The 23,530-nt window shown below is 34.7% G+C and overlaps 3 protein-coding genes across 6 annotated transcripts in view; 2 read left to right on the top strand and 1 right to left on the bottom strand.

Annotated features, from left to right (window-relative positions):
• The window catches only part of LOC107742515 (OCIA domain-containing protein 1-like), a 6,561-nt gene extending 5,531 nt beyond the window's left edge, over nucleotides 1–1,030 (bottom strand). The window contains exon 1 of one of the 3 annotated variants that reach the window (XM_016555517.1): nucleotides 859–1,030. In XM_016555517.1, the coding sequence (XP_016411003.1) occupies nucleotides 859–918 (60 nt within the window). In that variant the 5' untranslated portion in view covers nucleotides 919–1,030. The remainder of the gene's footprint in view (nucleotides 1–858) is intronic. The other 2 variants (XM_016555516.1, XM_016555518.1) reach the window with 2 other exon arrangements.
• Nucleotides 1,031–7,747: 6,717 nt separating this feature from the next.
• On the top strand, nucleotides 7,748–14,710 carry LOC107742514 (sodium-dependent phosphate transport protein 2B-like). The gene is made up of 13 exons (XM_016555515.1): nucleotides 7,748–8,020; nucleotides 9,105–9,168; nucleotides 9,282–9,392; nucleotides 9,621–9,749; nucleotides 10,331–10,474; nucleotides 11,354–11,465; nucleotides 11,610–11,805; nucleotides 12,038–12,133; nucleotides 12,242–12,329; nucleotides 12,434–12,601; nucleotides 12,989–13,105; nucleotides 13,857–13,981; nucleotides 14,075–14,710. Exons 2-13 carry the CDS (start codon nucleotides 9,108–9,110, stop codon nucleotides 14,603–14,605), a joined length of 1,878 nt encoding a protein of 625 aa, XP_016411001.1. The 5' UTR covers nucleotides 7,748–8,020; nucleotides 9,105–9,107; the 3' UTR covers nucleotides 14,606–14,710.
• A 5,150-nt stretch (nucleotides 14,711–19,860) lies between these two features.
• Nucleotides 19,861–23,530, top strand: part of LOC107742494 (recombining binding protein suppressor of hairless-like) — a 10,763-nt gene continuing 7,093 nt past the window's right edge. The window contains exons 1-7 of one of the 2 annotated variants that reach the window (XM_016555471.1): nucleotides 19,861–19,942; nucleotides 20,790–20,828; nucleotides 20,927–21,022; nucleotides 21,707–21,872; nucleotides 21,980–22,154; nucleotides 22,245–22,382; nucleotides 22,550–22,662. In XM_016555471.1, the coding sequence (XP_016410957.1) occupies nucleotides 19,923–19,942; nucleotides 20,790–20,828; nucleotides 20,927–21,022; nucleotides 21,707–21,872; nucleotides 21,980–22,154; nucleotides 22,245–22,382; nucleotides 22,550–22,662 (747 nt within the window). In that variant the 5' untranslated portion in view covers nucleotides 19,861–19,922. Of the gene's footprint in view, nucleotides 19,943–19,971; nucleotides 20,030–20,789; nucleotides 20,829–20,926; nucleotides 21,023–21,706; nucleotides 21,873–21,979; nucleotides 22,155–22,244; nucleotides 22,383–22,549; nucleotides 22,663–23,530 lie in introns of those variants that run through there. The other variant, XM_016555472.1, reaches the window with a different exon arrangement.

The raw sequence follows: 23,530 nt of genomic DNA, 5'->3' as shown, positions 1-23,530 counted from the left end.
GTTTGAGAGAGGCGGGGCATAGAGGACCTACAATATTGTACAGTATTTGAAAAATAATGTGTTTTTTGAACATTAAAGCATGTCAACATATTCTGTTACACCAAATACACAAAATAATGATCTTTAAAATAGCATCATATGACCCCTTTAACATCAATTAGGCTCATCCAAGGCCACATTTATTTGATTAAATATACAGTAAAACAGTAATATTGTGAAAAATATTACTACAATTTAAAATAACTGTTTTGTATTTTAAGTTCCATTACTCATCTTAAACGTCACATGCTCCTTCGGAAATCATACTAATATGCTGATTTAATGCTCAATAAATATTTCTTATTTTTATCAGTGTTGAATTGTCCTGTTGAATTTTTTTTTGTGTGTGAAAACTGGTAAAAAATTCAGAACACCATTTATTTGAAATATGTTATCCTATGCATAAAGTATAAACCCACCTCTAGAGATAAGGAACTGAGTGAAGGCCATGCTGATGGCAGATATAGGAAGAGCTGTAGGAACGTAAAGAAAGAAACATCACTCACTTATGATATCAACAAAACCACAAGCAAGATAATGAAAATAAGCACTGGACATCCACTCACATCTGTACCAGAAGCTTTCCTGATTACACTTTTTTTTGCATTTTAAACACCTCAAAAATATCACAACGATAAATGTCCAAAAACATAATATTACAATGGTAAGACAGCTGAGATGTAGCATGCATGCATGCATAAGCAGGTCTACTGTAACGTTATATGTTAGACTATAGAGACCAGCTGCATTCAGCATTACAGTGCATAACCTGGCAACATCACTCTATCATTTTCTGTCTTTATAGGTGGTGCTTGTTACCAAACACACCACGACTGCATTTCCTGGCCGTTCAGGGTCGGCTGGAGACTGCTGGGACATTGTGCATCCGACGTCTTTGGCTGCAGTACAGTCGCTCTCCAGTCACGCGACTCACGTTTACGAATGTCAAATCCACAGGAACCTTCTTCCTCGACTGTGCTGCAGGAGTTCATGGGTAACCAACTTTCAGTGCCACCATGCGGTTTGACATGGAATAGCAACAGATGACTCTTCAGCTTGTCATACAACTAATTTCTCAAAATATAAATAAACATTTTAAAGCCTTAAACTATATATTAACAAATTCACAATCATATTTTTTAAAAAGTGAATGTAGTCTACATATCAGTCTTATCAAACCACATTTACTAACAGTGAGATTTTTAATGTTTTTAAAGAAGTCTCTTCTGCTCACCAAGCATGCATTAATTTGATCCAAAGTACTGCAAAAACAGTAAAGCTTTGAAATATTTTTTCAAATTATTTAAAATAACTGTTCTCTATTTTAATTTATTTTAAAATTTTAATTTATTATTGTGATTTCAAAGCTGAATTTTTAGCTTTTAATTCTTATATTTTTTATTATTATTACTATTATTATTATTATGTTGAAAACAGCTGAGAAGACTTTTTCAGGTTTCTTTGATGAATAGAAAGTTCAGAAGAACGGCATTTATCTGAAATAGAAATCTTTTGTAACATTATATCATCACTTTTCGTCAATTTACAACATCCTTGCTAAATAAAAGTATTCATTTCTATAATTTCTATATTTCAGATAAATGCTGATCTTTGGATATTTCTATTCATCAAAGAATTCTGAAAAAATTTACTGTAACTGTTTTAAATAATACTACTACTACTACTACTACTACTACTACTACTACTACTACTAATAATAATAATAATAATAATAACAACTGTTTCTTGAGCAGCAGATCAGCATATTAGCATGATTTCTGAAGGATCATGTGACACTGAAGACTGGAGTAATGATGCTGAAAAGAAGAGAATTCTTTAAAAACATGAACAAATCTTACCGCTCAAAACATTTTGACTGGTAGCGTATAACATATAATAACCTATAAGAACACATGACATAGACCCAGTTCACATTTACCTTCTGACAGTCCCTATCTCTTCCATGATCAAACATTTGATTATGAATGAATAAAGATGACATAATGGTTTCAAGCTGATTTTCAGCCCTGTCTATTTAATTGTCTTATAAACCTTACAGTATACAATGTTAACAAAACCATTTTGCATATCCCTTGTTTATGTGAGTAGCTATTTTGTTTTTTCTTTGAGTGAGTCGACATTGTGTGATACAGAAAATATAAGCACAATTACCTAATAAACTATTAAAAATAAGTGAAAGTAGTAATTGGCATAAAGTTGAAATAAAACAAAATATTAAAATCCAAATAAAATTTATTAAAGCTATATAGAAATATTAAATGTCTGTGTGTATATATATATATATATGACAAACTTGAAGCAAGAATGAAAACTGAAAACAAAATTTTTTTTAATTCAAAATATTCATAAATACTATAGTAATATATATGTAAATAATACTAAAATATCACTGATTAGAAGTCACACTAGTTATTTTTCACATTAATGATATGTGATTTTCTAGGCCCATAAAACAGGGTTTCCGAGGGGTCTTAAAAAGTCTTAAATTGTACAAGAAAGTCTTAATTATGATTTCAAGAGGTCTTAAATTTGGGGACGGAAAAACCAGAATTGCGATATGGCTGAATGTGATGATTAAACTTCAAAAGGCTAACGTTATGATTTCATTGAATAAACACAAGTGCTGCAGGTACAAAGTCCGGTGCTGCCCTGCTTTGTGTTCTGCCGTTACCGGGGAAACAGTTATATTTCTACCAAACGCTCCACCTGCTGGCAGAGAATGAATGAGCATTTTCAATAAAACTGTTGTTTTGTTCAGAGTTCAGACCAATGCGAAAATCGACCCATGTTTTTACATGAATGTGAACTGGTGGATGGATAAGAAGACAATGCATTATAAAAATCTAAACATAGGGGTGGCGATATGTAGCCTATGGTCTGCGATAATATCGTAATTATTGTTTTAACGATGTGCGATTTGTTATTATGAGTATACTGCGAAAAGCAAACACAAAACACACCAACAGAGTTCACGCATACATTAGGTGCCTCGCATTTAGAGTGCGTTCTTTCACTGCATGAATCAGTCTATTAAAATGCATTTAGAATTATCACATAATTTAAGATATGGGGCAGAAAATGTATATATTTATATCATTTCATATAGTTAATATCACACGAAGAGTGCCGTTTTTTTTCCCTCTAAAAGTAAGCATGATTACAAATGTGATATTGATTTTATACAACAGTTCAATAAACAAGTTAATATTAAGAGACTTACGTTTTAGACACCATATTTCCTGTTTTTGCTCTATTTCTCCAACAAAAATCATTCCAAACACAGCCACAGCCCTGTTTTGAGTCTCTTAGCAACAGGAGCTGTTTAGTTCCTGAATGAATCACCAGTTTAAATGATTCAGTTCAATCGCAATGAATCACTTATTAACAGTGACTTGCTGCCACCTACTGGCGGTTTTAATTTCACATTTAAGTTTCCTTTTTATTTTTTAAAATAATTTCAAACACCAGTTTTCAATATTTTATGTTTAAAATATCAAAACATTATTTATGCATTTGTAATGGCCGGTTAAAGTATTTAATGTCCCTCAGAGCTCCATTAAACAGTGTGTAAATACATCTAAATGTCTACACTTAGTGTGTTAAAATGAGACGATTCGTGAGCACGCAATTTCAGCACTGCGGTGAGTGGATTCTAACTTAATCACCTCTGGTTGGCCATTGCGTTCCAGAAATCAACAGCTGAGTCTGTGATTGGCTACATTGCGCAACCCTTTAAACACTTGTTATAAATAGAAACTCTGCCTATCTAAACATGAATGTCGCGGGCGGGAGCGGGACCAGATAAGCTCTCCGGTGGGGATAAAAAACATCCCGCGCACAGCACCGAAGTCCCGATCTGAATCAAATAATTCGCGATACGCGATCCGATTGGAGCGCTTCGTTTCCACATCGTCGAATCCGGCCCCCTTTAGGAAAAGTTTGGACACTCCTGATATAGATAATGGCCCCACTGTCTTCATTTTGCATATGAGATTATAGATTATCAGATCACTGATGATAAATTATATGGTTTAAGTGACTGTGACTGCTGAGCTCCAAAAGCACTTGAGACCATAAATAGCCTGACAGAAAAGTTGTTATGGGGTCCATAACAGTTAGAGTATAAGTTAAGCACTTAAAATTATTAACTTAAGTGCACTTAAAAAGCACTTAATGCTGTTTTCACAGTTCAGTCTCAGATAATTGATTATTTACTGTATAGTGAAATATGTCACTTCAAGTATAGAAATGTTTATGTACTCTATTCTGTCTCATTATCAGTGGTTTTAAAACTGGTGGTTTTAGAAGTGAAGATAATGGGACTGAAAACAGTTGGTGGCTCCATTAGTCTAAACTGGGCAAATCATTTATTCAGTGTAGTGATCGATCCGAACTGTATTGCTTCTCTTCTGTCTCTTTTAAGGTCACAGGGTCCGTCTGCTTGCATGTAGACTGGAAAATTGGTGCAGAAATTGCTAGTAAATTTCACAATTAATTACAAAAAAATGGCAAGTAACAAATGTAACAATGTGACATTTTCAAGAACAGAAAGAATACTGTTTTCTTTTAAAACGTATAATCCAATAATCTTTGTTATATTCGCAACTTTTTTGTTTATCAGTGCATGAGTACTATGTAGGCTACATATTAGAAAAATGACATTTACATTGATATAATTTTTTATTAGCCTATACTTTCTTTGAAAGATTAATCTGTGTTCATTTAAATGGTTTATAATTGTTAGGTTTATAATTGTAATGGTTTATAAAAGTTATTTTAATTCACTGTGTTCTGTGGATACAGTATTGGTACATAAAATAAATACACTATGCAAAATATCTAATATTTCTGTCTGTCTGTCTTTGTCTTTATAATTAATTGTCATAAAGGAATGTGGGCTTTGAATTAAAAGTCTATTACACAAAGTTGTATGGAACTTTCACACACCAAATTCAAAACTCTCACAAATTATTTACTATTCATTATGGTTTAATAGCTTAAATAAAAAAGAAAAAGACAAAAGGACTTGATCCTTACTTAACCAGTGCTTTTATACCAGCAGAGAGCACTGCAGTTTCACTCTGCAGTCACAACTTCCTTTTCATACAGAGTTTTGATGTGGGGATAAAACTGAGAAATACATCTGCAATACAAGTTCGATTAACAACTATTTGTTATATTCTATCTTATATCTCCTAATATGACATTTAATATATAAATGTATTAGGGGAGATAGTTTTCCCCATTTCCCTGTGATGGACTGTCCATCCGTTCAGGGTGTTGAGATGCTGGAATAGGCTCCAGCCTCCTCACAACCACAAGCAGTTTGGAAAATTGATGGATATATGTTTCCAGCTACCGTCATAATAATGATTTCATTCATTCAGAAACTGATTGTCATGTGATCCAGTGCAGATGCAGGGCAACGGGAATGTTCATGTATTGATCAGTGCCCTAGATTCAGGGTTCACACACACACACACACACACACACACACACACACTAGTTTTGTCCTCACACATATTCTCCTGAGAACCAGCAGTTAATTTTTGTCCTCTGCAGAGGGCATTATGCTTTTTTATTTATTGAAATATATGCCAGAGATTTAAAGGGGTCATATGATGCTGCTAAAAAGAACACTCTTTCGCAGCAAACCACACAGTGTCTCCATGACATGGCGGCGTTTTATATGGTTTAATACTACAGCGAGAATAAAAGTTACTCCTTCTTTCTTTGTGTGAACATTTGGGCGGTGTTATGCAAATCTTCCCACATAGTGTGGTAGATATGTGGGGGCGTGTTCGAACGAGCCGTTTTAGGTAGGTGTGGCTAACTCTTAACTTTTATAAAGAATATCTCTTTGGATTTGAGACTTTAGTCTTTACAACTTTACAGATCTTCTTTATGCACCAAGAGCTTGTAACACTCCAAAGAGAAAGGAAAAAATGAAATCGCATCATATGACCCCTTTAAATAATGGTTAATTCTGGGAATTCTGGACTTTTTGGTTTTTGGGGATATGGCCTCTCCTAGATCCTTAGAGGAACATTCATTGAATTATCTTACTGTAAATATGGCGAAATATATAATTTTGTCACTTAGTAAAATGTATTTAATTTTTAATTGTAATGCACAAGAAATTACTTTTACAAGAAAGACACAGATTTCTTTGATGCCTTCGGGAATCAAATATGCATATATTGTCACATGTCATGGAGACACAGGTGAATAGAGTACAAAAAATCATTTGTATCATTGAGATATAATTCTTATTAATATTTTAAATATTGCTGGACCAAGATTAATCGCATAATCTATTTATGACGTTATTTTTGACAGCGTCCTCATTTTACAGCATTTTTACACAAGTGCATAACACTTTTAACAGTACTGTAGCTTTGCAGGTAGTTCTCCTGAAGAATCTTGGAGATGTTGCCACAGTCCTTCAGGATGTATATATATTTAAGAAAAATATGTTATGTTTATAAATTAAATATATTTTACAGTGGTGGCCAAAATTATTAAGGGCAAAAGCCTTTAAAGGATGGTCAGTTGATAAAGAAAATCTATTTATGGCATTATTTTTGACAGCGTCCTCATTTTACAGCATTTTTACACAAGTGCATAACACTTTTAACAGTACTGTAGCTTTGCAGGTAGTTCTCCTGAAGAATCTTGGAGATGTTGCCACAGTCCTTCAGGATGTATTCTGTCTCAGTTTGTTCTGTTTTTCATGTCATTCCAGACAGACTGGATGATGGTGAGATCAGATCTCTGTGTAGAGCACTGGCTGTTGTCAGACTCCTTGTGCAAACAAAAAATCTCACTGGAATATTACAATTAATGGCAAAATGAATGTTTGGAAATGGAAACTAATATTTCCTACTGACACACTACAACAAAAGATAGAAATAACTGACTTAAAAAAAATTTTAGCTGGTGAAAATACTAGTGTTCTAATAATTTTGGCCACCACTGTAAATAATATAAATCATATGAATATAAAAATATACATGTAAATATTTTCAAAATATATACTATGTGTGTCTTTATATATTGATAATAAATACACACACATGTATTATATAAACAAAAACTTTTATTTCGGATGCGATTAATCATTGCCCAGCACTCATTTTAAATTAGATTTTATTTTTATATTTATATTTTCATTTTAGTTAAAGTTTAAGTAACTTTGTTCTGTGCTTTTGTCATTTTTATTAATATCTATAATTTTCATAATTCTATTTCAGTTTTACTAGTTATTTTAGTATGTTAAGTTAATATGCAAATCAAAGTCTCAATCTATGTTTAAGTCTATGCTTAGTGGAAGTACTTTAAAGGTATATCAGAACCTAAACGATACATATTAGTACCTTTTGAAAGGTACTGCCCCAGTGACAGCTTTTGTAACTTTTATCTGTAAGTGTACCTCATATAGTGAGGTACCATCCATATCACATACTTTAAAAACCAGACACCTTTACACAGTCATTATGAGATGCCACACTCGGACACTTTGAACCATGCGCATGAATGGGCACACACATACACGCACACACAGACACACTCCCTTTTCCGAGTGTTATCACTGATGTGGTAAACCTTGGACAGGGGAATCCTAAATGATCTGCTGGGGGGCTATAAATGTGTCTGACCGAGCAGAGGTTGGACTGAGCCACTCTGAACAACAGCCGAATTTGAGACACATCACCTGGACATGTGTGTTTCACTGAGTGGTCTCCTTCAAGAAAAGTGCTTCTGTTCAGGCTGTAGTTTTTTCAGTTGAGGTCTGAAAGTAACAACCTAGAGAGGGAACACGGTTCAGACCATAGAAAAGACACGTATTGACCGCAAAGGCAGGTGACGTGGGCTCAACAAAACACGTGTGGCAGAAGGTGTTCAGAAGTGTTTGGACAGCATTTGAGAAGCCAACACAGGCAACCAGACTATACCTCAGGTGGGTGTTTTTATCTGTGAAATTGCCTTTAGACATTATTAAAATGATGTTTAAAAAGGTTGAAATATTAAATTTATTAGTTAAAATACAAAATATAATCTTAATATTGAAAATGTCGATTTTAATGAATAAAATTATTATTTCTACACTTTTATACCAGAAGTATATAATTTATACATAATATATATATGTATATATAAAAAGCAAACATTAAAACAGTGAGGATTACAAGTGCAGTTAAATGCAATGTATAATACATCACATAAATATACATTTTAAACTAAGCATGAAAATAGTCTAGTATTTCAAATCATCTTTATAATTGTCATTAAATTATAGCATACAGATCTCGTTATTGATTATGTCAACAGACTTAAAAAAATTGTCCTAGTTGTTTTGCAACAGCATCATCATCATCGTCATTTCATTCTTTCTAGGAAAATAACAAACGCTTCTCATTTTTCCAACCAAACAGTTTTACTGTTCTTTATAAGCTTCACTTGATTTTTGTATATATTGCCAATAACTAAGATGAGCCATAATGTCAGTCGTATTCTGTTCATTGTCAGTGCTGAAGCCAGTGTGGAAATTATTTGGCACAGAACAGAAATCAATACAAAACCATGTGAGTTAAATCAACTGAGGAAGCGATTATTGTGATGCTCTTTGCATTGTGTCCATTTACATACAAAAAACAAAACAAAAACACAATATTTAAAACTTGAATTTTGAAATTCAGATTTTTTTAAAAGTATGAATTCCTAATTCTTATAAATTATAACAAGCTGAATTCTGAACTACTGAAATACTTTATAGAGGTCTCAATGAATGGTACATTTTATCTTTCGTATCAAATCTTGTTATTTTTTCCACACCAATAAAACAATTTCATAATAGTAATTAGTAGTATCACTTTATCTTTATAGAACCTGACTGGGGTATCACTGACAGTTATGAAAATGACTTTAGCATTACTATTACATTTGTACAGTAGAGAAGATGTCACAAGTCATTACCATCTCAGTTCATAAAACTGAAAATGAATCAATAAAACAGTAACATAACTGATATTTATATTTCACAGACAATGGCACCACGACCAAAGCAAGAGGATGAATCTGAGGGAAAGCCAACGGAAACACTTGATGGTAGGTACAGTGAATATTTGAGTAGAAATTGTATTTGTATAAATTGTGTATCAAAATCAAAATAAACCCTGTTTTAGTGAAGTTCCCCTCTTTTCTTTCATGTCTTCTCTCAGTTCCCAGAAAGAACTCTCTCTCCATGGCCCCTGCTGTTTCCACAGCGGCTCTAATTGAGGAAGATCCATGGGGCATGCCTGAATTGCAGGACACAGGAGTTAAATGGGCAGGTATGCTAAATGCTGGTGGACCTTACCAAAACTAACGTTACTAAATACATATTTTGTTTTTAACCCTATAAAGCCTACTGTATCATATTTGATACATAGCTTTTTAAGGCCTCTAAATGATCAATTCTTTCTTTCTTTCTTTTTTTATTTTATAAGGCTTTACAAGATTAAATAAATAATTAACTATTACTTAATAATTTTCTCTCTTTCTGTCTGTTAATTGTTTAGATCTGGACACTAAAAGGAAGATCTTGAGAGTTCTAACTATATCAGCTAAGCTGATTCTGCTGCTTGGTTTCCTCTACATGTTTGTTTGCTCACTGGACCTCCTAAGCTCAGCTTTCCAGCTTGTTGGAGGTATACATTGAAATAAACACTAAATAACGCACTAAAGTACAGTTTTCAGTGATTGAAAGAATGCATTAGTTTCTTGGTGCATTAAAAGGATAGTCCACCCAAAAATGAACATTCTGTCATCATTTACTCAGCCTCATGTCGTTCCAGACGTGTATGACTTACTTCTGTGGAACATAAAAGAAGATATGTTAGTAACCAAACATTGACTTCCACTGTATGGACAAGAAATATATATATATATATATATATAATGTAAGTCAATGGGAACCAAAACTGTTTGGTAACCGACATTATTTAAAATATCTATTTATGTTTCACAGAAGACAGAAAGTCATACAGGTTTGGAACAACATGAGGGTTGAGTAATCAAAGACAGAATTTTCATTTTTAGGTGAACTGTCCCTTTAAATTAACACACAGGTGACTTTCTAAAAAAACAATAAAGTTCTTTGTGGACTTTGAAATATTCTCCTATGGCATCAGGCTAAAGTCAAACCCTTTTTGGTCTTAATTGGACGATTTTTAAAAGTGCGTTCTCATTGTTATTCATTTTGCATAACAAAGGCGTTTTTTTTTTTCAGGTAAAGCAGCAGGGGACATTTTCCAGGAGAATTCAGTGCTATCAAACCCTTTGGCAGGCCTTGTTATCGGGATGCTGGTAACGCTCCTAGTCCAGAGCTCCAGTACTTCCTCATCTATTGTGGTCAGCATGGTCTCCTCTGGATGTGAGTATCAGATCAAACTAACTCCAGAATTATGACAAGATATCAGTCCTGGCGATGATTAGGAATGTAAACATGAATGAATCAATGCATCGATCTAAAAATGAAAAGAGTGTTTTGGTAACACTTTATTTTATAAGGTCCATTCTACTGAAACCATGCCTTCTTTCTTTGCGTGCACATTTGGGCGGCATTATGCTAATATTTTCACATAGTGAGGTAGATATGTGGGGCGTGTTAGAACGAGCCGTTTTAGGGGGGCGTGGCAGAATCTTAACTTTGATAAAGAATATCTCTTTGGTTTTGAGACTTTAGTCTTTGCAACTTCAGGGATCTTATCTATGCACAATCAGCTTGTAACACTCCAAAGAGAAAGGAAAACTTGAAATCGCATCATATGACCCCTTTAACAAACATGAACTACGACTTTTGCCTCAATAAACTACTAATTTGCCGCTTATTAATAGTTAGAAAGGTAGTTGTTGGGTTTAGGTATTGGGATTAGGGATGTAGAATATGTGCTTTATAAGTACTAATAAACAGCCAATATGTTTATAATGGGCATGCTAAAAAAGCAACTAGTTAATAGTGAGAATTAGTCCCTATACTAAGTTGTTATCAGTATTTCATATCTGACTTCTATTGTCAGTTGTAAAAATCCACCTGATACACCACAGTGAAAATTGTCCTTTCTGTTACATTTGTGCCTGGAGCCTATTTTTGTATCAAAATATTTGAACAGAACTGATTCAAACTGATCTGAATCAGGATTGCAGACTTGATGTCATTATTTGGTACAAAATCATAATCAAATCGAATCATTGTCAGAGCAAATCTTGATGTAGTAGATTCCACTTTTAATAAATTTATACTCCTCAACAGTGCTGGAGGTCTCAACTGCTGTTCCTATTATTATGGGGACTAACATCGGCACATCAGTCACAAATACTTTTGTAGCCATGACACAAGTTGGCGACAGGAACAAGTTCCGCAGGTAAGGATAAGGCTTTAATATTAACTTCATATTGTATCATGACTGAACAGAACATTACATGAACCAGGAACAGAGTTCATGTTTCAGAAAATAAATTTACTTAAATTGAGATTTAATCGAGATATGACTCTTTTCTGTGTCCAGGGCATTTGCGGGAGCCACCGTGCATGATTTCTTTAACTGGCTGTCTGTCCTGGTGCTTTTGCCACTGGAAGTCGCCACAGGTTACCTGGTGAAGCTCACAGATCTCATAGTTAAATCATTTAATATCCAGAGTGGAGAAAATGCACCAGCCCTTCTGAATGTTATCACTGACCCACTCACCCACTCTATCATTGAGGTATGTATGAGCGTGCGTGTGTATGAGTTCTGTCGGTATGTTGAAAGAAGCTAACATTAATAACAGGACAGAAAGAGTGAATTACCCCACACAAACACTTATATTGCCCTTCTGTACAGTACAAAGTTACAAGGATTGCAGTTCACAAAGAGCAAGATAGATTAGTAATCTTAAACTATGTTAGAAGTATAAATATGAATAATTAATACTTTCAATGTATTTTTTTTAAAAGCTGGATGAATCTGTGATAAGCGGCATTGCAACTGGAGACCCTGAAGCCAAAAACAAATCTCTCATCAAGGTCTGGTGTCAGACAGCCTCAAACACGGTAATTATACTAACTGATTTCAGATGGAAGGGGAAAAAAGCCATAATATTTTGCACACATATGCCAAACTACTGTGATTTTCTGATATTTCTTTTTTTTTTTTCCTAGACTGTCCAGAATGTGACAGCATCAAACTGCAGCGACTTCACTTGTTGGGAATTGAAAAATGTTACAGAAGTTATAAACATCAAAAAATGTGAGTTTAAAACTACACCCATTTTCATTGATACTGATAATCCAACAATCATTATGCTAACAGAGACTAAACAAGCAGACTCTTGTGGTCTCTCTCTATTCTAGGCAATCACATCTTTGTGGACACAAACCTTTCTGACCTGGCGGTGGGTCTGATTCTACTGGCTTGTTCTCTGCTCATCCTGTGCACTTGCCTCATTTTAATCGTGAAACTGCTCAACTCGATGCTCAAGGGCCAGGTTGCTGTTGTCATCAACAAGATAATGAACACTGGTCAGCATCCTTGAGATATTTTATAACCAGAGTGCAGATTTAGAAGCTAACTCCTGTTAAAATAAGCAAAATGAGTAAAGCTGGTATTTAAATTTTACTACACTATATTTTGTGTTGGCTGTTATACATATAGATTTTTATGTATGTGACCCTGAACCACAAAACCAGTATTAAGTCACTGAGGTATGATCTCGAGCAAATATTGTCTGATCCTAATAAACCATACATCAATGGAAAGCTTATTTATTCAGCTTTCAGATGGTGTACTAATCTCAATTTCGAAAAATTGACACTTAAGACTTGTGGTCCAGGGTCACATATATGTAAAACAGAAACAAATATATAAATATATACTTGTTTTTCTTTTTGTTTTTTTTGTATGCACAGATTTTCCATTTCCATTTGCATGGCTGACTGGATACATTGCAATTGTGGTTGGCGCAGGAATGACTTTTATTGTCCAGAGCAGTTCTGTCTTTACCTCGGCTATAACTCCTCTTATTGGTCAGTGCAACCATCTATGTTTTTGTCTTTTATTGTCAAAGTTTGGCATTATTTACTGACCCTCATGTTACACATGTTACATGTACTTAATTTTATAATAATTACAACAAATTATGCATAATTACATGCAAGTACCCTAAACCAAACCCTAATCCTAACCCTACCCATATAGTAAGTACATGTAGTTAATTAATATTACACAGTACTTGTGTAATAAATATATGATTACACTAGAAGGACACCCTAGAATAAAGTGAAACTGAAACGTTGAATTTGAGTCCAATTCACACACACAAAAAAATAATGTCTAATTTATTTTAAATTAATCTTTAATGTTAATTTTAAGATTTTTTTTATTATAGTTTGTTTATTTAATTTGAATGAATTTAGTACTTAAAGTTCATATTTCAAAGTAACATATTTTTAAATGATTTTAGTTTTAGTTAATAACCCTGATTTATCTACTGTACTTCTCTCATGAATGCACCAACAAGTGCAGAACAGCTTCATATGTCATATGGACTGCTTTTATGAAATGTTTATGCTAGTTTTGTATATATATATATATATATATATATATATTTCGCTTACTACCTCATTTTTTATTTTTTATTTATTTTGCTGTGAATTAGTGGAAAATCAAATTACCTGCCTTTTTTCCTAAGAACATTTGGGTATATTTAACTATTCAACAATGCTCCTACAAACTAACAAATCTAGTGTTCATTTTGTGTGTTCTTTTTGGTCTCAGGTATTGGTGTTATAAAACTTGAGAGGGCATATCCTCTTTCCCTGGGATCTAATATTGGAACAACTACAACTGCAATATTAGCCGCCATGGCTAGTCCAGGAGAAACGCTTGGAAATTCATTACAGGTTAGCATGACATGCAAATATATTAAAATGTGTTCACAATCACACTCACGCACCAAGTCCATAACTTAATGGCGTAACTCTTCTCTCCATTAGATCGCCTTGGTTCATCTCTTCTTCAACCTCTCTGGGATTGTGCTGTGGTACCCAATCCCTTTCACACGTCTCCCCATTCGAATGGCAAAGGCTCTTGGTCAACTAACAGCTCAATACCGTTGGTTTTCGGGCTTTTACATCATCGCCTGCTTCTTCGCTTTCCCTCTTCTGGTCTTTGGCCTGTCTTTGGCTGGCTGGCAGGTACTTGTGGGAGTTCTTGTTCCCATAGTGGCCGTTCTGATCTTCGCTATCATTGTTAACATTCTACAGAAGCACAAACCTCAGTGGCTTCCTTCTGCTCTTCGTTCTTGGGACTTTCTTCCTCAATGGGCCCACTCTCTTGAACCATGGGATAGAGTAGTTACCATAATGGCTGCTCGCTGCTGCTGTTGCTGCAAGTGCTGCAATGTTACGGAAAAAGACGAAGAGACAGGAACACATGAAAATAAAGATAATGAAATTGAAATGTATGACAAGGAGGCCAAGAAAACATCAGACAGTTGTGAAATCCTCAAGGCAACCTCTTTATAGAGATAAACAGAGAATTATAGGTTATTACTGGACATATCCAACTCAAACTGGTTTTGATTTTTAACACCTTTGATAGGTTATATCAGTGGACTTTAGAGCAAGAATAAAAAGGGAAACCAATATTTAATTTAAACATTTATTTTTAAAGTCTTACATTTATTTTGCTTCTTATATTGAAATTTTTATACAAAGATGCTATTTTGTACAGGATATTGTCAATGTTATTGTTAAATACACAATCATATGTTACATATTATGATATTTTCTGATTGTTCTGATTCTTTTATTTGCATCAATATGAGAAGCATACATTTATTTTTAATACCTCTATGTGGAAATAAATGCAAGCTAATACACAAAGTCTAATATAAAATATGTTTTAAATCAGATTTCAGCTCTGATCTGCACAGTCCTCTTTTACTGTTTTACTTTTATTTATGTAAACTTTTATTTAACATGGGCCTTTATATGCTGTAAAATATTGCGATGATTTTACAATATTAAACAGTAATTGCTTGCAGTAAATTAATGTATTCAGAATTTTAACAGTGTTACAAAACACAACCGTTGCACTGTTACATTGAGAAAGTAAGATTGACTTTGAAGTCTGATAAGAATGTTGTAGAATTGTTTTACTGTACAGTACAGAAATAATATAATCTTGTATAAACAAGGAGGAATTAATATTGTTAATGCTGACACAGACAATCATTGTTATTCTGCAGGAAAATCTCTACATCTCTGTCATATCCTGCTCGTGTTCATTTTGAAGTCAAGGTATATTACACAATGTAATTGTGATGAATTGACTAATGTAAAAATTACTGTGAAAGTAGGCCACTAGAAGCCACTGATATACAGTAAACCACACACGGTTTTACAGTATACACAACATGGATATTTTCTCCTGCTCCTGTTGACTTTGAAGCCACAGTATATTTAATTATCATTTAATTGTGATCATATAGAAATACTATATTACTAAATACTATATATAGAAATACTACAGTAAAAAAGAACCGGTAGCCAGGAAAATACTGCAAATTCATACTAAAACTTACAAATATACTTTAAACAAATAAAACTTTTAAATATAAATCAGATTTTTGTGGCCATTTGTATTTTATGTGTGAATGCTATTATGTAGTCCAAAATTAAAGTAGCCTAACTCTATTCATCCCTCCTAGGGTTTCAATTCAGATTGCTTTATAACATTTAATTTATTGAATACAAAAGGATGAATATGTGAAAGATTATGAATCAAATGGATTATGAATGAGAAATCGTCTTTCCTGAATGCTTCTTTTTATCACAATAACAAGTTTATATCTTACAGTTCAGAATCAGAAATCAGAATTTTATCTCAGAATTGTGCGCTAAAAAGTCACAGTTAGGTTTTTTTGTGTGGAAGAAATAACCATAACTACTCTTACGCTAGTGAGTCAAAAACAAGGCTGATTCACACACAAATTGGAGCCTTATGAATGCCTTTTATGAATCGTTCAAAAAGACTTAAGTTCACTGAATGAGCTCTGTCAGTGCATTTACTGATTCAAAGTTAACACCGTGAACTGCAAATCATTTTTTTTATTTCGCAAGTCACCCCTCTTTTACTGAATTGTGCAATGTAATATTCCCCTTAATTATATCTCTTCCTCTATTATAGTTAATGATTCTTCTTCTTAGGGCATGATTATCGGTCACATCTCCCATGTTCTTGCATGTTATCAGACAAACCCATGATGTATTAGAAACTTTATGGCCAGTGGATAGGTTTGAGGCAATTAACTCAAGCTTTGTCTCTATACCTGTTTCATTCTCTATCAACCTGTTTATGACATGCCACAATTTTAAGAGCCTTCTTCAGACAGGAATGAAATGGCAGAGGGTGAAGGAGGTTGTTAAAGTTATCAATTAATTGATAATAACTGGAATAAAGCAGACTCAGGGCAGGATGAAGATGAGGGGGAACAGCTTTGCCCTTTTTGGCCATATCTTTATGGTTGAACATGTTATCCTGTGGTGTCTATCAGCAATATTTATAGAGATGGCCAAGTACTAAATGAACCCTGCTGTGTCATTTGTGCTTTCCTGAATAATAAAAGATCACTAATGATTAAATATGAGTCTAAATACAAGTTCTTGGAACTAACTCAACTTTTTTGACTGACTGTTGAGCAACGATTTTAAAATCTTGCTTTAATGATTTGGTGCACTTTAGTATAGGGACCAATTCTCACTATTAACAAGTTGCGTATTAGCATGCATATTAGCTGGTTATTAGTTATAAAGCACACATTAATGGACAACTGAACTGTATTGAACAAGGGTATTTTTCATTTCGGACATTGTCACAGTTGAAAACTTCCATAGCAGTGAATGAGAGACTACGTCAAATATATTTTTGATAACAGCAGTCAGAAGAAGGAACTATGTCAAATTTACCATCATTCCCACAGCCGCTGTATAAACACCATAGCATTAGCTTGTAATTTGATGCAAATGCAATACAATACAAAGTATAGTGTGATAAATGTCATCACAGTCTGTGATAAGGGTTCATAAGATGCCATATTGTTGACTCACACCCGCATACAAGGAATAACAGCAGTCCAGTCTTACAAAAATAAAGGCATGAGTAAGCTTTTCAAAATTGCTAGATGACAGAAACAGTTTTACCTTAGCTATTAATCTCAAATGAAAGAAACAAGATTTAACCACCGAGTTGCCCTGTTTATCAAATTTCAGAGAGACATCAAACTGAACCCCAAGATTTTTAACTGTTGATTTCCCCAAATCAGAGATAACCTGAGACTCAGAGTTCCCAAACCAAATTTCAGGTTCAAGCTTTTAAGGACAATTAGTGGTATACAAGATTTCCATCTCAGCAATTCTTGTTGCTGCTTGTTCGCTCATGCTCCTTCCTTGGGAACGCCGAGTGACATCATGATAAGATCAAAATAAAAAGAGAGCTTGTTATTCCTTAAGACTTTCGAAATCCTGTTGAACCTGCGTGCCAACATTGATAACAGTTACAGCTAATCAATTTTATGATGTAAACCAGCATGTTACAAACTACTAAAAATACTCATGTATTTGTAGTGAAATTACTCAAATTTAAAGATGCTACCTCTTCAGATCTAAAATATGTTGAGATCACGTGTAATAAGATAATATGAGCAATCCTAATGTCAAATGATCTGAGACATCATGTTCCTGATGTTAAGTAATTAAAATGTTCTCAAAGACTTCATGAACTCATGACCTTATTGCTGTTGATTTAATTGAGGGCAGAACACCATAATCATTATGTAAGTAGCATATTATCCTACTGTACTCTTCTTACAGGTCAACCTGGCATCAATTGCCTTGTTCAATGGGATGATGATCACGACTTGCTCCTTGTGTAGATCAAATGGCAATAACCTTCTGATTAGAAAGCATGGCTATTGATTACTAAAAACTGAGTGAATTCTAAAGAGACACCGTTTGAATTTGAACAAACCGACTCAGTTTCACCATGTAACATATGTTTGTAAATGAAAGAGGTGGAGGGCACTGTGTATGTTATTAATAATAACTTGATGATAACTTCAGCTTTTTTTCATCTAGATGCCAAGGCAACATTTCTCATTTTTTATCTAATTTAACTTGATGTTCTGAAATAACTTAAACTGAAATAAGCATTACTAATAACAGCTATATAGACATTTAAAAAAATTATCAAAATGTAACTAAAATGAAAATGGAAAATATAAAAATTCATTAAAAATATTAAAACTAGAATAGTATCTCAATTATACTAAAATAACACTGGTGTGTAATATTAAAAGATCTGTAATATTCTAGGCTTTTCCAATAAAGAACCTATTTGTGGTACTTTTGATGGAAGGCTACTTATGACCAGTGCTGGGGATAAATTACGTAATTTAATTACAAAATAAATGTAATTGTAATTAGTTACAGTTACTGATAAAAAATGTGTAATTAAATTAGTTACTTATGAAACTGTTAACAATTACAAAGGGGGTTATATCTGATTTTTTTTTCACACACACCCATAGAGATTTAATTGATTTCTTTTATAAATTGTAGTGACCGCTCTAAAATATGAGACAACAATGTTTCAGGAGTTTAGAACACAGAATAGGACACGTGCTTATTCGTAACTGTTTTATTTACTATTTTGGATTTATGCATAGGCCTGTGCTTTATTTTTTAAGATTAACTGTTTTTTTTTTTTTTTTCAAAGGCATTGTTAAATGCCAGTTGTTTCGTGTCATAACTATGCAAAGATTTGATTTCAAAAACAGTATCATATAGCTACTAAACTATTTCTTGTTATGCTTTAAAATCTGTATTAAACCTCAGAATGAGCTCAAAGTAAGTCTTATTTTGTGGTAGCTGTGCTTTAAAATTTAATTATTATAATCTTAGTTCAAGTGATGAAGGATTTGGAAAATGACACTAATCAGTGTTGAGTACTGTAAGGGCGAGTAGGCTACTGTATCTTACCTCAGCCAAACACTTAACCTTATGTTTTAGCTGTAAAATGATTTTCAAAGATTATTGAAGTACGCTTTACAAAAAATAGTATTATTTCAGCCTTTCTATTAAAAAGTAACGTTTAATTCAATGTGTTACTTGCCGTTTCTTTGTAAGTATTTGTGTAATCTAGCAATTTTTGAGCGAAAATTATTTCGAAATAAATACTAGTCCTATACCACTTTTTTCCCCCTCCAGTCAGTGTGATACAGCAGCATTTCAATAATGAAATAATACTGCCATCTGGTGATGTGAAAGCAGTTTAGTTGTTATCGCAGATCTATCGCACGAATTAGACCAAATATAATGTGTAGGTTTATAATTTCAAAATTACTGGAATGTATGCAATTGAAAGAGCCAAGAGGTGAAAACTTTTAAAGACTTTTAATAACAACATCCTTTTTAACTGCTTCACGTCAGATCACTATTTCCTGGTGTATGTGCCCTAGTCCCCGGGCTTCCTTCCTTCTAGAAATCTTTTTCTCACGGCCCGCGCTGAAAAGGTGCGGTCTCTCTTCCCATCGTGAGAACTTTCACACGCGTTTGGCTGGCAGCCGTCCGCAACGTAGTCTCGCGATAACAAGGGACCCGCTCTCATACGCTCCCATAATAAGCGACCGTGAATTCTCGCGTGACTTCAGAACTTTCCCACGCCTGTGCCCCCCTTCCTGCATTATTTCTCACACTGCCCCTCCCCCTCGTCTGTTGCGGTGTGGTTGCGGAGCGGGGGAAGTCTCGCGATTGTTGGCGTTATTAGAGAGAGTTGGTGAAGATGGCGCCTGTTGTGACAGGGTAAGCAGCGAAATTATCAACGGACGGGGCATGGAAAAGTCAAAGCTAAAATAAGTTTTGTCTGTTTAGTCAAGATAATTTGCTTTGGTTTGTTTCTCTACACCCACGGCCGCGTGTCTCTGCGCTGCTGGCCTGTTTCGGCGTACTTTTGTGTGGTTTTTGAGGTTTTCAACGATGGGCTCTTTTATTCAGTTAGCCGCTTAGCTTTTAGTTAGCTGATACATTTTCAGCAGTTTTCCATAAACACTGTATACTGTGGAGAGCAAATCTTTAACTGTAAACACAGTAAGGTTGTATTAACGCCTTGTTTTGAATCTTTAACATTAACATTTAATCTTTCAAAATACTTGTATAAAATTTGAGCCAACTTGTGAGTTGGTGTACGAGAGAGAGAGAGAGAGAGAGAGTGAGAGAGAGAGTGAGTGAGAGACGGGGCAGGTTAGCAGATGTTAGCCAGCCAAGTTAGCTGGTCTAGTGGGTTCATAACAGAAACTGGGAGCTTTCGAGAGGACTCAAAACGTTCTCTTTGTTTCATGTCAGACTTCTCAGTTAAACTACTTTTAGCTTAAAAATTGTGTATTTGTAACGTCCCGTCATTTTTATGTAAAATGCTCATCTATTTCAACTTTTAGGCTTATTATGGCTTGCATCTCAAAACCTAGTGAGCTGTCTAAATAGACAGATAGGGGCATCTCATGCATGCTTGAACTTGTTTATCCTGCTCAAAATGCTGTCTTTCTTGGTAGACATATAACTAGGCTGTGACAGTTTTGTTTTTATTATTTTTGAGTGTGGATCAAAGTGATGTTTGAAGTTGGTCTTGACTCTGTCTTATTTTGTTTTGAAGGAAATTTGGGGAGCTCCCTCAGCCAAAGCGTTTAACAAGGTAAAGGCACTGTTAAGTTCATGTGTAATATTTATTAAATATATATTAGGAAACAACAGCTTAAATAAACTTTTCTATTGTATTTTGTGGGTTTGCAGGGAGGCAATGCGCAACTACTTGAAGGAGAGAGGAGATCAGACAGTACTCATACTGCATGCAAAAGTCGCACAGAAATCGTATGGCAATGAAAAAAGGTGAGTGATGAATTTTATCTGTAAACATATGTATTATTAACTGTTTATGTGTGTTGTATACAGGTAAGTCAGTCAACATGAAATCACAAGTGAGCCTATTAAGGTTAATACAGATTTCAGGTCTTATAGTGGATGATTAATCCGTAAGGAAAAATGTTTAGGCCTAGTCTTCACAAATCGTCCCAGTCACTGTTTACACCTGGTTTTAACATCTGTCTTGAGTAATCGAGCATAAATGTTCAGCTGAGACACATTGTTTACACCTGTGATTGGATTTCATTTGAAAGCTTCGACCTCTGAATTCATCCATATATGTATGTTGGTCATTGATGTCCTTTGCTGTTTTCCGAAATGCATTTCTGATTACTGTAAAAGGTGGATCTTTCACATTTAAGTGACCCCAATAGATGTTAATGGGGTCATAAATATGACTGTTTGCGGTTCAGACAAGTCTTGCACTACTTATTTGCTTGTGGAATATCCTGTTTTACTTGTATATTTGACACATTTTGGAAGTAAAATGGATTACGTTTCATGTCGACTGTGAATCAAGCTTTGATAAAGTCCAGTTAAGCACACTTAATGTAAATGAAGTTAGGGAGATCTATGTCAAATCAGATTCCTTCTACAAGCGTCCAAGTGAATTTTTCTTTAATAATTTCAAATATTCTTTGAATCTGTTAGATTCTTCTGTCCTCCACCATGTGTTTACCTGATGGGTTGTGGCTGGAAGAAAAAGAAGGAGCAGATGGAGAGAGAGGGCTGCTTGGAGCAGGAGTCTCAGCCTTGTGCCTTTATCGGCATTGGAAACAGTGAACAAGAAATGCAGCAGCTCAACTTGGAGGGCAAGGTGCTTTATGGATTTTATTATGGCAACACATGTATTGTAACTGCCTTTCTAAAATAATTTCAAGATCAGTATTCTGGCATCACAACTTTTGTGCTTTGCTTCTGCAGAATTTTTGCACAGCAAAAACATTATACATTTCTGACTCGGACAAACGGAAGCACTTCATGCTGTCAGTGAAAATGTTCTACGGGAATAGCGCAGATATCGGTGTCTTCCTTAGCAAACGAATCAAGGTCATCTCCAAACCTTCCAAAAAGAAACAGTCGCTGAAGAATGCAGACCGTGAGTCAAAAGAATTTCTTATTTGTGTCACTAAATGAGTCTTAATTTGTCCAGAATTTTCACGCAGCTCATTTTCAATGTCTCTTATAGTATGCATAGCTTCTGGGACGAAGGTGGCTCTTTTTAACCGCTTGCGGTCCCAGACTGTCAGTACGCGGTACCTTCATGTGGAAGGGGGAAACTTCCATGCTAGTTCACAACAGTGGGGAGCCTTCTATATTCATCTATGTGAGTTATTCACCACAAATATACTATATTAAAAGTAGTGCCACACAGAGTTCATTACATCTATTGAAAGAATGTGTAGAAATGACGTATCAGTGTTTTCATTTTTAACATCTGCAGTTTTTCCTGTTAACTATGAATTGGTAATAACGTGTAATTCTGAATTCCAGTGGATGATGATGAGTCAGAGGGTGAAGAGTTTACAGTCAGAGATGGTTATATCCATTACGGTCAGACGGTGAAGCTGGTGTGCTCTGTGACAGGCATGGCTCTACCCCGACTGGTAAGCTATTATCCACTTGATTGTGCATGATTAAAAGGGTTGGGCTAAGAAATTGTGTCCTGTTCAATCAAGGAGTGACATATACAGGGCTTAAAGTTCTCCGGCACCGTGCCGGATCTCAGGCGTGCGGCTGTGGGAAAAAAAAAGATAGTCGTCCTACATTTAAAAACACTTGTTGATCACGTTCGAGTTCATGAGTTCGCCTACCAATGTACGAGAGGAACACAGCTTTCACTCTCAACCAAACTAACATTACTAGCCAATCAGAAGTTTTTGCTCTTATAAACACGAGACGCGCATAATAGTATCCTAGTGCAGAGTCGCAGCTGATGAATTGAAAAGAAGCCTAGTTCGAGCGCGACACATTGAAAAAGCTGCGAGGCGCAATGGTCAAAGATTTCCATCTAGCGTCATATTTACTTAGAAAAGCTATTAAAAAAGCAGCAGAGCTTTGTAAACAGCTCAGAGTAATCATGTCATCTCCATAAGAACGATATGATTGCCAGAATGCATTTACCTGTATTTTTGAAAAGGTCCTGTTCACACATGATCTCTTAATGGTAATTTACCAGTAAAGACTGTATGTGTGAAAGGGGCTAAACTCTTCCTCTGCATATGCGGTGAGTTTAGGTTGCTTAATTAACGTTCATCTGGGAAAACTCACTTGATTTGTAACGTAAATCATTTAAACCTAACACAGGAGAATACATCAACATATGTATTGATGGCGCCCATGGCGCCCTCTGCAGGTATTTGTTATAATATAGGCATATTACATTATGTATTTAACAGTGTTGTTCAATAAAACCATGTACTTGGTTTTGATACTTTATTTGAGGCCAATTATTATTGCCTCATCGTTACTTTA

This window comes from Sinocyclocheilus rhinocerous, unplaced genomic scaffold, assembly GCF_001515625.1.
Source record: "Sinocyclocheilus rhinocerous isolate Xijiao unplaced genomic scaffold, SAMN03320098_v1.1 scaffold496, whole genome shotgun sequence".
Taxonomy (NCBI): Eukaryota; Metazoa; Chordata; class Actinopteri; order Cypriniformes; family Cyprinidae; genus Sinocyclocheilus; species Sinocyclocheilus rhinocerous.
This window is presented reverse-complemented; position numbering and strand designations above follow the sequence as displayed.